A 15,342-nucleotide genomic window follows, 5' to 3' on the forward strand; every position below is an offset into this window, starting at 1 on the left:
TGTTATTTGCATCCACATAGACTCTCAGCCACTTGCTCCTTTAGCAAAGCCATAAAATACTGCGAGAGTGTTTGAGCTGTTTATAAGAGAGAAAGCTCTTTATATACATAGAGCTGTGTGCTTATTTCCAGTAATTAAAAATTCACTTCTCCTGGCTTCCTCTAAAATTTGGGAGATAGACTTTAAGCTAATTCAAAGGCCTCGGGGGCTCAGAGATTCCTCCAGACCTCCAACACACATGTGCATACACACACATACACACAGGTGTGCTTACATGCGCATACCCACGCACACGTGTGGACACATTGGTGCACACTTGTATGTATGGGATGCATACACACAATCACACACAGGCATGCTGCAGCACACATGTGCAAACCATGTAGGCATGCACACATGCACACATGCACACCTGTCTGTCAGCCTCTGCAGAAACCCCTTGGAAAACACTCAGGCCCAGGCTTGGGGAAGCCAGCAGACTGTCACACTATTCCTGACATAACCAGTGAGCACGTCAAAAAGCGCTCCCTTTTTCCTTTTTAAAAATCTCTGAGATCAAATTTCTGGGTGATACGATGGATATAGCCATTCTGTTACCACCCAATTCATGAATACTTCATTTAGACCTTGCATAAGTGAAATTTACTTTTCAGTTGGCTTTATTTAGTACACAGGCTTTGTAAAAACCACACACCCCACCGATTGGGAGAACATTTTTGCACACAACACTAATGATAAAAGACTGATCACAAAAATCTACAAAGAGCTGATGAGACTTAACAAAAACAAACAAAAAAAATGCAGTCAAAAAATGGGCAGAAGAGCTAAAAAGGAACTTGTCCAAAGAAGAAATGCAAATGGCCAACAGGCATATGAAAAAATGTTCAATCAACATCACTTGTAATCAGGGAAATGCAAATCAAAACTACCATGAGATACCATCTCACACCAGTGAGAATGGCACATATTAAAAAAACTAGCAACAACAAATGTTGGCGAGGGTGTGGAGAAAAAGGAACTCTCCTGCACTGTTGGTGGGAGTGCAAACTGGTCCAACCACTGTGGAGAGCTGTGTGGAGATTTCTGGACCTACTAAACATAGAGCTTCCATAGGATCCAGCAATTCCACTCCTAGGTATTTACCCAAAGGACACAGAAACATCAACTCCAAAGAGCACCTGCACCCCTATGTTTATAGCAGCACTGTTTACAATAGCTAAAAGTTGGAAACAACCCAAATGCCCAAAAATAGATGACTGGATGAAGAAGATGGGGTCCATATACACCATGGAATATTACTCAGCATTCAAAAAAGATAAACACATGCCATTTGCAGCAACATGGATGGCGCTGGAAGGGATCATGCTCAGCGAAATAAGCCAGAAAGAAAAGGAAAAATACCGGATGGTCTCACTCATCGCAGGAATCTAGAAAACCTAAACAAGGGTCCAGAAAAAAGACTATAATAAAGTAAAAATCAAAATAGCAATCAGCTATAAACCAGAGACACACTACAGTGGGGAGGAGCGAGTAAGATCAAAACGGGAGAGGGGGAATTTTATGGGTCTACAACCAAGATGAAAATGCACACATCGTGCAAAAATGAAAAATGACGTAAAAAAAATATAAAAATTTTAAAAATTCTCAAAACAAAAAAATAAAAATAAAAAAATAAAATTTAGAGTTTTTTTTTTTAAAAAAAGAACAAACCACATCACGTGAAGACTGAAATACGCGTGCCCCCGGGCCCTCTGTCAGCTGGAGGGGATAACGCCGGCCGCCACCAGCCCGTCTAGTCAGGAAGGTCTTTTCCTGCAGTGTTTGGTCCTGAAGCCTCTCTGGACATGGGGAGGGGTGGAGCCCCCGGGACCCACCTCCGGTGCCGATGCTCAGCTGAGTTCACAGCTGTCGAGCAGCCCAGGCAAAGTGCGGGGGGCCACTCCTGCTGACAGCCCCCATGCTCTGTCCACAGCCTCTGGCAGGATGCCAGAGTAAGGCAGCAGAGGGGGGCTGGGGACAAGACTGGGGCAGAGAAAGGCCCTGCAGTAATGGTGCCTGTGCCTTAGGATGCTCCGGGATTTCCAGGGTCTTGTTCAAACACATTCCCAGCTTCGGAGTGTACGTTTCTAGCATGTTCCCAGGTGCTGTTTCTGCTGCTGAGTCAGGGGCACTCTTGAAGAGCCACTGTTGACATCAGACCAGTAACAGCGATAGTAGGTGAGATTGTGAATCTGTGCAGCTTGGAACAGCTGCTTGACACTGTCCCATCGAGTTAAGAGAACAGTAGATACATGCATGCACACAACCGTGCACACACACGCGTCTGTGTGTATGTGTAGATTATAGACTTAAATATATCTCCTGGTTGTGAATTTATAAATGTATATATACACACACATACACGCAAAGTTCATGTGCAGAAATGCTCATAGTTGTATTGTTTGCAATGGCCAAAGTCCGAAACTTCCCAAACAAACCATACCATGGAACATTCCTATAAAGAAATATGATGGGGCCTCCCCGGTGGCGCAGCGGTTGAACACTGGGTTGCGAAGCTGCCCGCAGCCTCTGCAGCGCCGGTTCGATCCCCAGCCGCCGGGCGAGGGTCCCACATGGCGCACAGACCTCTCCTGCCGCCCGCTGCTCCCCTCAGCAGTGTACTTCGGTCCTTCTGCCTGCTCTGCTCCCCGCTCTGGCTCTGGTGAATTCTCTCACCCTCCCGCACTTCTGACTGTACCCAGTGCTTGTATAAATAATAAATAAATCTTTAAAAAAAAACAGAAATATAATAGAGCAAAGTCTGCAGGCACTGTATATAAGCTTGTGTGTGTGTGTGTGTGTGTGTGTGTGTGTGTAGATAGATGGATAGACACGTCAGACAGGTGGGTGGGTGGGTGAGCATATGGATGGATGGATGGATGGATGGGTAGGTAAGAAGAAAAGTAGTAGGTAGATAGGTAGGTAGGCAGGTGGATAGATAGATGTTAGCTCGATGACAGATGTAATGTAGCTAAAACCATAACAGAATGAAAGGAGACACAGAAGGATGCTGACAACAGCTGCTAACATAGTCAGCTCACAACTGGCCAGGCTCAGCTCAATTGTTCAAGGACGCCGGTCGGGAAAAGTGGAGGCTGCCTATGTTAAAATACTACCACTACTTCCTGCCTGTGCAACCTCTGTGCTTGATTTCTGCACTCAGAATATCAGCATGAAAAGGTACTTGCCTCTCCATGCGACTCGGCGTTGGGCCTGAGTGGTGTGCACTAGCTGTGACTGTCACCGCCATTATGACGTTTTTAAAAGGACACTTTGGTCCTGGATATTAGCATAATCAAATGATAGGACATGAAATCCAGATGACCACATAAATACCACATCTGCATCACACGCAGAAAACGGGAGCATCAGGTGAGGCGGAACTGTGGGGGTGACCAGCGCGGGGTGAAGACCCGATGGTCTGGGATGGTAGTGTGGGTGCGAGGCAGGAGCAAGTCCTGGGCCTTGGCTGGATCCCTGAGGCTAGCGAGGGCGAGCCCAGGCCCTCAGTTCCAGGGGCCCCTGGTTCTGGGCTGTAACAGTGATGACAGCCAGAGCTGTCCATCCTCTGGGGCTCACATGGCTGCTGTCCCCTCTCTTCGCTCTCCATGAAGAAGAGCTGCCTGGAAGCACCTGGCTTTGGAACGAATTATTCTGTGTGTCAGGCCCCAGGCCCCAGGAAACTGCTGGCCCTGTCTCCATGGAAACGACTTGTCTGTGAAGAGCCTTGTCAGCTTGTGTTGGAAGCAGGAGGAGCCACTTCCAAGCTCCAGACCAGGCAGGGCCAGCTGTGGATCCTGGCCAGCTGGTGGCCAGAGGGTCCTCTGGGGCCACCTGGGTGGACAGATGACACCACGGCAGGCTCCCTGGGGACCACCCAGGATGAAAGCCCCCATGCTGTCATCACGCAGTCTGGTGACCGACCTCCTCCCCGCCATGCCCCGTGAGTCCCACAGGAGCCAGGGACTCGGCAGGGAGCTGGCAGTAGATACCAACATGCAGAGGTTGCAAACCCAGAGGCTAACGCATCCCTGATTATTATTTTTGATTAATATTCCGGATTTCAGCCAAGTTTTCGTGGCAACACTGCCTGTTTTCTTTTCATTTTTTCTTTTCACCATCACTGTCAGCTGGAATCAAAGTCTACTTGCCTTCTTCTTTTCTACCTGATTAGTAGAAAGTGTTCTCATTAGGCGAAAACCTCGCCTCTAAGTACCAGACCAGACAGGAAGAAAAAAACACGGAAGACATGATCTGCCAGCTCTGCGTGAACCGGAGGAAAATATTGCTTTTCATGTCTTTTGCTCACTATTCATACTTATCATGCAGAATAGATGAACTTTTTTCCAATAATGTGACTAGAAATGAGACCAGCGTGAGCAGGCGGGGCCCTAAGCAGGTGCCGTCCCTCCTCCAGCGTGGCCAGTCACGTCGGAAGGCCGTGGAGCTGAGCATCCAGCACGGCCCGTCACACGGAGCTCACGTTGGATTAATGGTCATAATCAAAGCAACTTCATTATGTCAGCACCAGAGCCAGCGAGGAGATGTTCTAGTGGGTTCTAAGAACTTATTCATTCCTGGCTGGAGGAATCATTTTCTTTATGGGGATGAGGGCAGCCCAGGTGGCAGCCCCATGTGCTAAAACTTTGAGGAACAGTATTTGGACAGGCGGAGTGTTTGCCTCTGCAGCCGTGATCACGACACCAGCACTTTGTGTGTCGGGGCGGAGGGGGGAGGTTCTGCAGCGGGGCCGCTCGCCTAATCCCGCCGACCCCATCACAGCCGCAGAGGCTGGAGGTTCATCATTCTTCCAGATGAGGAAACGAGGGGAAGCCGACCGCCGGGACCCCAGACCGAGAACAAGCCCGTTGGCCTTTGGAGATCCGGGCCCCCGGGCCTGCCCAGCCTCCTAGCCCCGCACTGCAGACTCGTTCACAGATAATGCCGTGTTGGGGGGCAGCCGAGGAGCGGTGTTCGCGATGGGCCAAAGCAGCGTCCGAGAATCTTTCTACAAGAGCGGAGAGGCAGGGAGTGGGCCTGCTCGCCGTGGAATACCCGTTAGGCTTAAAGCGAGGGAAATTCCAGCACAGGCTCAGGCACAGCAAACAGGTTACGCTGAGTGAAACAAACCAGCCACAAACAGGGCAGGAAACACACGGAGGAGGTGCCCAGAGCAGTCCCGAGCGCCCAGAAGGCAAACAGAACAGTGGGTGCTTTTTTAAAAAGATTTATGTATTTATGCATACAAGAGCTGGGGTGCAGGCCAGAGATGCAGGGGGTGATTCACCAGAGTCGGAGTGGGGAGCAGAACAGGCAGACTGACCGAAGTGCACTGCTGAGGGGAGCAGCGGGGAGACGGGAGAGGTCTGCTGCGCCAGGTCAGCAACCCGGCCGGGGATGGAACCCGTGCTGCAGAGGCTGCGGACAGCGTCACAGTGCTGTGCTTAACCCCTTGCGCCGCCAGGGAGGGCCTTCTGTTTATTTGTTTCTTTGTCTTCCACGAAGGAGTGAAATCATACGTGCTTGTCTTTCCCTGTCTGAGCACAGCACCCTCGAGCCCCGCATGACTCCCCCTTTCTGCCAGAGGGAGTGGGGTTCCCTGTGTGCCTCACGCTCCGGGCCCCGGCCTTGGCTCCTGTGAATAGCGTGGCTGTCAATACAGGGTGACTTAGTGTTTCTGTATCCTCAGGAAAAATATTCTCGCCGAGTCTATATTTCAGTAAAATAATGAAAAGTGTGCATCCAGCTCACACGATGGGCTGGGGAGACAGCAGCAAAAATAAGCATTGCTTCACATCCGTGCTAGTCCCCCGTGCAGGCCAGGCAGTGGGCGCTCGGCTGTTCATCTTGGTGGATGTGTGACCTTTTTGTGGCAGTAAAATATTGGGGAGGGTGTAAAAACGTTGCTGAAGAGCAGCTTTAATAAGGTGTCCAGCGGCCTGGGCCCCACCAGGAAATGCTGGGCCCTCCCCTCTGCCCCCCGGCTGGGGTGCTGGGGCAGCCAGTCGCCTGCTTCTTAGCCCTGTGGCCCCTTGGCCACCTCTGTGCTGACCACCTGGAGGGACAAGGCAAGCCTGGGGGCCCGGGAAGGCCAGCACCCTCCCGGCCGGGACCTGGATTAGGATGAGCCGGTGGACTTGGGACAGGCTCCGCTCGAGCAGGTCCTGGGGACTCCTGCACCTGGGCCGCATCGCTCCTCTGGCTTCTTTCTCCCCTTCCCTTAGAGGGCCGGGCCCAGTCAGGGCAGGCAGGAGCCCACCTGGAGGTCCTCCAGGCCCCGCGGCCTTTCCTGCTGCCCCTTCTCCAGGGGCGTGTGCGGCAGAGCTGGGGAGGAGGGAAGAAAACGCACGCCAACGGCTCTCCTGCGCCGAGTGTGTCATTAAAAGAGAAAAGCAAAGCTCAGAATTCCCCTTTCACATCAGTGATTGGGGACTGGAAACTAAGGGAAACCTACGTGTGTGTCCCTCCGCGGAGCGACCTGTCCAGAGCGCGGTGACGCCTGGTCCTGTCCGCAGGCTTTCCTGCTGGGAAGGAGGCTGCTACTGACCCGGGTCGGCCCCCCTTCCTGTGCCTGCCGGCGACGGAGCCGCCCTGCCAGTGATGCCCACGGGGAGACTCTCCTGAGTGTTCCGGACCGTGTGAGAGAACCAGCGTGGGGTGGGGTGCGGGAGCCCAGATCTAGCCCTTGCCCACCACGGTGGTATAAATCCTCCCACAGCCCCGATTTGACTCCTAGTGGGGACGCCGGGGCTGCAGGGGCTCCGCCGGCCCCCACGGCTCCTGCATCCGGTGCTGCGGGGAAGTGGGGCGTCCTTGTTTATTGCACCCTGTGGCCGTTTCTTCCGAGGGCTCGGCAGCCGGGCGGGAAGGGAGAGCCAGGCTTGTCGGCCCGTTGGGGTGCTTCTGACCAAATGCCAACTCTAGTGCCTGGAGCAGAAGTGCCCATTTCGGGGGCTCTTCCGGGGAGAAGCGTGGGTGAAGGGGGAGCAGTTCTGCAGAGAGGAGCCCATGCCCACCCCAGCCGCCCTCCTGGCACTTGCCTGGGGCTGCAGGAGCCCGGGGACCAGCACGGGTGAGGGCGGAGGCTCGTCCTCAGGCCCCTCTGCCCTCCCGGAGAGCAGCGAGCCCGGCGGCCACTCGGCTGCTTCCAAGTGGCAGTAAGTCAGGGCCTGGGCACTGCAGCCTCCAGGACGCCCCCCACCCCCGGCCCCCCAGGGGCTGCCAGGCCGACTCCAGCCTCGCTCCGGGATATAAAGTGGGATATAAAGTGGGAGTGACGACGCTCTCGGGCGGGGAAGTGCTCACGTTCACTGCACTCACGGGAAAGCTGGTTTTTTCTTGCCCTGCCAGGTTATAAATTTTATTTTCTTGTTGCAAATGCCGCAGAGCCAGCAACTTCCTCCTTGCCTCTGGACGCCTCCGGACACCCGTGGCCAGGGAGGCTGAGTGTGGCTGGTTTCCAGAACTCGGCTGTGAGACCAGGGCTTCTCCCATCCCTGCTGAGCTCAGGGGCTGCAGGGAACTGGCTCCTTCCCCACCCCGGACCCCGGTGTCAGAGGTCAAAGCAAAATTGCATGTGACTGTCACATTTCAGACTCACATTTCCCAGCTTTGGGGGGCCTGCAACAGGTATTTATGGTGCTGTGACTGGGGCCATGTTTGGAGGTGCTGGTGTCCTCAGGCATGACTTAGCCCTCCATCCTTTCTTAGGCTTCTCAGGGAAGCTGTGCTGAAAGGCCTGAGCAAACCACAGGCCCCATCAAAACCCGTCTCCACGCCTCCTCCGAGGAGCCCAGCACCTGGGGACAAGAAGGGGCAGCTGTCGGAGGGAGACCCTGTGAAACTGTGCTGCAGGCTGCTACTTCAACCCTGTCAGCAGACATTAAATCCATTTGACAGGACAAGCGTGAGGCACAGAGTGCTCAGGTCACTGTGTGGGACCACACCTAAGGGCTGGAGCTCAGGTGGCTCCCGGGTGGAATCTGATCACTCCCGGCCCCTGGGAACCATCACGCATGCGGGGTCTGGTGGAAACCACATGCGTTGAGCATTGCCACCTCCCAAGCCAGCCTATAGACATTGTTCCCTCTATAAACACATGCTGTTTTCCCAGTTGTCTAGACCTGTGATTAGGTCCACTCAGGAAGAATCCTCAGTCTCCTACTAGAGAAAAATCCCAAAATGATAATGGAGAAGGGCGATAGCTTATTTCTCATTCAATGTCTGTAGCAGCATTATTCATAATATTTTAAAATGGAAGACAACTCAAATATGCATCTAGTGCTGAATAAATAAAAAAATCATATATATATTACTCAGCAACAAGAAGGAATGAACTACTTACACATTCTAATATGAGGGAACCTTGAAAACATAAACAGTGCACAACGTCAGAAATCTAGACACAAAAGAACACTCACTGCATAATCCCATTTATAGGAAATGTCCAGAAAAGGCCACTCTCTAAGGACACAATGTCCATGAGTGGTCACCTGGGATCATGTGTAAATGAAAATGACTGTAATGGGCGTGAGGACTGCTGTGCAGATGCGTGCATGATGATGATTGTGCCACTGTCTCTAGGGTGTCGGGTTGTAGGGGTGTGTGTGTGTGTGTGTGTGTGTGTGTGAGGTAATGTAAATATACCTGTACGGGGGTTGGCAGTACTACAGCTCCACCTATGTTGACCAGCAAGGCTTTATTTCCGCAGTTGAAAACATAATGAGAAGCGTAGAAGAGGCCAAAGAGAGAAGCAAAAGTCTGAGTGGACGGCGCCTTCCCAGTGTAATCAGGGAGAACAATCCTGTTCTCTGTGTCCTTGGAGACTAAGTCTCCAACCACGTCCGCCCTCAACAGGAAGCCAGGCCCCCTGAGCGGGCGCCCACGCAGCCACTCCTCTTCAGGCTCATTCACCGTCTCTCATTTTTCCCGCCACCCACCCTCCACTTTGTCTACGATTCTTACTCAGCAGTTTCATGAGCAAATTTTCTTCCAGAGAAACTTCCCTTTCTGGGTGAATTGGCTGAGTCTTCAGTGGGGGAGAGTCAAGCTTCGCCAAGTAAGTTCTGTCCTTCTTTGGGTTTCCAGTTCCTGCGATGATAACATCTTACCCAAACACCACCCTGGCCACTCAGGGCCAAAAGAAGGAAATGAGCTGCGCCGCCCACGGGGAGAAGCCCATCATAGTGCGCTGGGAGAAGGAGGACCGCATCATCAACCCCGAGATGGCCCGTTACCTCGTGTCCACCAAGGAGGTGGGAGAGGAGGTGATTTCTACCCTGCAGGTAAAACCCCACGGCGGCGGCAGATTGGAAACCAGCTTCGCCGGCAGGATGAGTGTGTCCCACATAAGGGGTGCTCGGGGGTGATAAACAGCAAGCGAGGCTTTGGCACTTCTTTATGAAGCTGCTTCTCTCTCCTTCCTACAGCGAGATTACCCAGTAGCCTGCAAAAATAGCGCTTCGCCGTGTTATTAAGACCAACGTTATTATGAACACGGCAGGGAACTCAACTGTAATAAAAAAAAAGTGAGAAATAGAGTCTTTTAATGACAGTTAATCCTGGGGGGACGGCCACCGACGCTTTGTGCATGTTTTAACTTCCAGGCTTTGGGACAAAAATAATACTACACAGAAAACAGGCTTTGCTTCTTTGGAAAAAAATGCAACATAAAAAAATTCTGTCTCTGATATAACATCCCAAAAGCTAGAAAAAAAAAGGTATTACAGGCGCTTCTATTGTTTAGCCTTGTTGGTAATTAGCTGAGTGAGGCTGTGGTACGAGGCGAGGCCGCCCACACGTGGGAAGAAACAAGTCCTGTGCTTCAAACACCGATATCGATTCCCTCAGAGTCCAGTCCTGCAGCCCAGAGCAGGGCTCTGTGCGGTCCCGGGGGACCCAGCCTTCACTGCAGTATTTATAGATCTGCTTCTGTGGGCAGGTTGCTTTGGGTGTTTTAAAGGCACACTACAAGGGAAAAAAAAAAATGGATCTGTGGACTATAAATCGACTTGACCATGAAATTCGACATAAATTACATATCCATTAACGAGCTGGCAGCTGACATTGCTAATGCGCCTTGAATCTAGCCATCTGCACATTTACAATGATGCCGAAATAATTGGCTCTCAGAGGGGGGTGTGTGTGCACGTGCATGTGTGTGTGTGCATGCATGTGTGCGCGTGTGTGCACGCTCTGGGGCAGGAGGAAGCAGGAAGGAGTGTAGTGATGTTTGCTGCCCAAAGCCCTTTTGTTTGTTCTCTCACTCCTGCTGCGGATAAGATGGATTTCTTTCTGCTTTACACATAGATTTTGCCAACTGTAAGGGAAGATTCTGGATTCTTCTCCTGTCACGCTATCAATTCTTATGGGGAGGACCGCGGAATAATTCAGCTCACGGTGCAAGGTAAGGAGACAGCTCAGAGGAAACGCGCCAGTGTCTGCCCAGGCTCGGCGTCCACGGCTGTGCTTGCTGGGAAAAAGCTCCTGATTCTCAGGAACTGGACATTTGTGAGAAGTGGGTCAGGAGACACTGCCTCACAGAGCCTGTGAGCCCCTCAAGGTGCAGCCCCCTGCACAGGGGACACGCCCTAACGGAGCTGGCTCAGAAGAATCTGCAGCCCTGCTGAGGGACACGCGGCCATTCTGGACCGTGTCGAGGGAGCCGTCCAGATCCCTAGGATCCTTAGGCTAGCTGAACCCCACAAAAAGGAAAGTTTAACTGTTGGGGCCCAAATATTTCTTGAGTCATAGATTCCAAAGTCAAAGAGACTGGCACTAAGTCCTTCTGGTTGGGCCGCCCTGCCAGGGCTGGGCCGACTGGCAGTTGGGGAGACTAGAATCTCTCCTCCCTGAAGCGGAATGGAAAATAACACGAGCTCCCGAGTCCAGAGCGCCAGCCCTGGCAGAACCGCAGGCTCTGAGACCCCGAGCTTGTGCGCGAGTGTCTGAGGCCCTAGGGACGTTGGCACCAACCCGGGTTTTCCTGTTGGTCACACAGAACCCCCAGACCCTCCCGAAATTGAGATCAAAGATGTAAAAGCGCGAACAATCACCCTCAGGTGGACGATGGGATTTGATGGAAACAGCCCCATCACGGGCTATGACATCGAATGCAAAAACAAATCAGGTAAGGCCTTGACTTCCTCTAGGGTTTTTGGTTTTTGTTTTTTTTTTTTTTTTGCTCCAAAACCCCCTTTTTTTTTGTCTTTTATTTTTTAATGCATTTACCTGTATAAGAATAAACCTTGACTCCTGAAAGCTCAGAGGGGGCTCTTTGCACCAGCCCTCTCCCTTCTGGTAGAAAGTATGGCCTGTTTCCTTCGGGGAGTGGACCTCTGCAGGGAGACATGGGCCCCCCTCTCTTTGGGTCTCCTGGGTTCCACTGCCTCATTGGGTCACTTTGACTTTCTTACCACCGGTCAGCAGTCTGGCCACGCCCTCATGCCCTCGCCTCTTGCTGCCCTTCTGGTCCCCTGGCCCGCACTGCGACCGGTGAGGGGCCGGGCTGTGTGGCAGTGGCTTGTGCCCAGAATGGGGAGCTGCTCTTGCTAAGAGGTTTGGGGCCAGAGGCCCTGGAAACACACGAAGATGGCCCTAAGCTCTTGCTTCTGCACCCCGGAGCACCGTTTCCTCATGCGACTCCTGGGCACATCCCGCCAGAGGCTCTGGGAGGAAAAGGTCAAACCCACCCAGCTGTCAGGACCACAGTGGTGTCCAGTTATGGCCTTACAGGGGAGGCGTCCCAGACTCTGGAGGCCAGGCCAGCACCAAACAGGCCTCCGCTGCGAAGGAGCACCAGGCTGGGCGTTAGAAGAGCTATTTGGGGCCTCCCCGGTGGCGCAGCGGTTGAGCGCTGGGTTGCAAAGCTGCCCGCGGCCTCTGCGGCGCCGGTTCGATCCCCGGCTGCTCCCCGGCCACCGGAGGAGCCCACATGGAGGGTCCCACATGGCGCGCAGACCTCTCCTGCCGCCCGCTGCTCCCCTCAGCAGTGTCCTTCGGTCCTTCTGCCTGCTCTGCTCCCCGCTCTGGCTCTGGTGAATTCTCTCACCCTCCCGCGCTTCTGACTGTACCCAGTGCTTGTATAAACAAAACAAACAAACAAACAAATAAATAAATAAAAAAACATGCCTCTATAAAAAAAAAAAAAAGAAGAGCTATTTGAAGGCTGACAGGAGGAAGCTGGTTTTAGAAGTCACGTTTGAGACTTGCCATCAGCAGCTGAGGGGGCGTGCACGCCAGAGAGATGAGGAGCCCCAGCTTGCTCACCCAGAACGAGTGGCCAGGAGGGACGGGGACTACGTGGGGCCTCTGGAGAGGATGCAGCCAGGAGCGGGACAACGGGCTTCCCAGGGGCTGCAGAGAAGAGAGACCAAGACACAGGCCAGACCAAGGCCCAGCACTCTAAGACCCAGGGCTGGAGCCAGAGAGGCAAGGTCCAGAGAGCGGCCTGGAGGGACATCGCACCAGAGCCACGTGGTGCTAGTGGCCACTGCTTCTAGTCCGAGGCCTCAAGTGTCTCCCATAACTGACCACAGGACTCCTGGCTTCCTGCCCTGTGAGCCGGCAGGGCGCTCAATGCCTCTCTGTCTTCAGGAGAACCAGGCATTTCCAGATGGGGACCATCCAGTGGTTTCCAGGGGGTGGGGATCGGGCCAGTCCTGATCGGTGGCCCGTCCTGTTCTTACCACTTCGCTAATCAGTCCCGGCCTCTCTGCTGTGAAGTGGGGCACAGAGGATCTGCCTGTGACATGACCTGCTGCCCTGCGGCTGGATACCCCCCTCCCTGGCACTGTCCTGCCACGTCCTCACATGACCCTAGGGCGCATCCTGGCCGCACTGGAGGCCAGGCTGCCTAAGGCTCCCTGAACGTCCTGAGTCTTGTTCGGCCCTGGCCTTTCACCCAGCGCCTGCTCTGGTTCACCCAGCGTGGCTCACAGTCCAGGATACTCAGGGGATGCTCTTTGGGGAGGGAATGCAGTGCGGAGGCCCGCCCCATGCTCTGGCACATAGGAGCATCTCAGAACCAACATCCCTCAAGCATGTGCGGAGCCGCTGAGTTCCCTGTGCCTCCAAGATCATCTGGGTGCCCTAAACGACTCGGTCCCACTCGCCATCCCCGGTGTCCCCCTGCTCTCCCATGTGCTCCCCAAGGCATGGACTCAGCATTGGGGCGTCACCAGATCCCTCGCTCAGTGACTGCCCTGCTGGCACTCAGGAAATGTCGCTGTGTTTAAATTACATGTACCCGAGCCCAAGAATGAGCTTTACGGCCAAATGTAAGAGTCATCTTTACTAGCAAATCTCAGAATCAAATCTAGGGGTCATCTCTATGGCCAAATCTAGGGACCACCTTTACCCCCTACAGCATGCCAGGTCTCTGGTTGACTAGATGCTGCCTCAGCAGAGCAGGGGCTCCTGGCCCTGCCCTGAGCAGTGGGAATCCAAGGGTGACCCCTGGCCTCCACCCCCCAGCTCAAGCACAGCCCGGCTGCCAAGGTGGCCAGGTGTTCCTGGGCCCCACAGCGAGGCTGCTGAGGGAAGGACACGCCCAGGAGAGTCCCTGGGGAAAGGCCCAGGCACAGGCAGACCCAACACCATGATCTGAGGTGGCCACTGGGCTTCTGTCCTCTCGGGCAGGCCCTGTAGGAGACACTCTGCTGGCAGCCACTCTCTTGGGGCCATAAGAGGCCTTTCCAACCCGCCATGCAAGTCTGACCCCATGAGCCTCTCCCGGACTATCCTGCAAACCCACAGTATTCCAGTGACTCGGCCCTGGCCTGCATTGCTCCAGAAACCAAGTCTAGAACCTGCCAGAAAGCCCTCGCGCCGGGCATTTGGAGGATGACTGGGGCTCTGAAGTCTGCAGAGACGCAGGGAGGATGTGCTGCAGGAAAATGCCCCCAGGGCGTGGCCCCACTCCAGCTTCTCAGATAACAGGGCATCTGAGTTTCTTGACCTTCACAGTGAAATGAAAAAGCTGACGTCACCAGGATGTGTGAGATTCAAGCAAAGCCAGCTGTGCTCGAGCTTGTCTCAGAATGAAGCAGGGAGCAGGACTTTTAAAATGAACAGACTGCTTATTCAATAGAACAATTTAAAAACAATCCATAGATGGGCAGCAGGAGACATTCACCAAAGAGGAGATGCAGGGGTCCAGCCGCTGCTTGGGCAAGTGCCTGTCACCTCTGCTAGCACGGCACGTGCTAGAAGGCCCCATCCACAAGGGGGACAGAGGGTGGTCAGCAGAGGGCAGCCACTGCGGAAAACAATCTGGATTTATTAAAACACTGAAAATTGGAAAGACCGTATGACCCAGCTGTCCCAGCCTTGGGCATCTGGCCAAAGAACAGGAAGCTGCCCACTCAAAAAATTGCATTCCCCACAATGTTTACTGCAGCATTATAGTAACAGCCGGGCCATGGAGATGCCCGAGGGCCCACGGGAGAGGCCTGGCTCAGGGAGACATGGCTCTAATACACGGCAGCAAGGGGCACTAGAACTGGCCGAGGACACTGCCCAAAGAGTTTATCGGTCACTGTCTGAGTTCTTCCCCTGTGTGCATAATTTCAAGACTACTCGGGTTCAGGGAACAACAGTAATGGGATGTATTTAATAAGCCAGGGAAAAACCCAGAGTTACTGAGGCCAAAAATGGCTTCATGTTTACCTCACCCAAAGCCGTGTCCAGTCCTAAAAGTCCTAAACACAAACGCGCCCAAGATGGCCTCTTCCCGCCACTGGTCCTGGGGCAGGCGGCAGCCAGACCACAGCCCGGATCCAGCTCACAAGACAGCAGGAGACACACAGGAGAAGCTCACTGAGCTGCCAGGATGCCCCAGCGCAGCACCAGACCAGCCACACTCAAAACAGCAGCTGCAGAGGCCAGGGAGCCCAACAAAGGGCCACACTCAGAGCTCCGCAAGGCCCCGCTCTGGTCTCCGCAGTCCCTGCCAGGCTGCAGCCGCAGCAGAACCGGGAACAGTTTCAGGTGCTCAGCTACTTGCAAAACCTCCGAACTTTTCCTCTCGGAGGCCTCTCCATGTCCTGGCCCCCGAATCCCTGAGGATCCAAAAACGCTGAAATCCCAAAAGCTGAATCCTGAACACTCAAGCTCAAGCATTCAGTCCCGAACACTGAATCCCGGGGGCTGCTCTGCAGTTCCTGACATTTTTTATCAGCGTCTCCCCCCTAAATGCCGTACTTGGTTGGCATTTCCCCTGGGCTCTCTATCCTCACCAGCACCCCTCTCTGGGTGTCACCTATAACAGTCTTGGGCTTCAGCCAGGGTTCCAGCCCGACCCCA

General features: G+C 53.7%; 1 protein-coding gene across 1 annotated transcript in view; it reads left to right on the forward strand.

Moving 5' to 3' along the window:
- Window positions 1-15,342, forward strand: part of DSCAM (DS cell adhesion molecule) — a 433,598-nt gene that overhangs the window by 308,628 nt on the left and 109,628 nt on the right. Inside the window, exons 12-14 of the mRNA XM_037524927.1 lie at window positions 9,127-9,323; window positions 10,348-10,444; window positions 11,039-11,167. Coding sequence (XP_037380824.1) covers window positions 9,127-9,323; window positions 10,348-10,444; window positions 11,039-11,167 — 423 coding nt within the window. The remainder of the gene's footprint in view (window positions 1-9,126; window positions 9,324-10,347; window positions 10,445-11,038; window positions 11,168-15,342) is intronic.

This window comes from Talpa occidentalis, unplaced genomic scaffold (assembly GCF_014898055.3).
Source record: "Talpa occidentalis isolate TD23 unplaced genomic scaffold, MPIMG_talOcc4v2.1 talOcc4.4, whole genome shotgun sequence".
Lineage (NCBI taxonomy): Eukaryota > Metazoa > Chordata > Mammalia > Eulipotyphla > Talpidae > Talpa > Talpa occidentalis.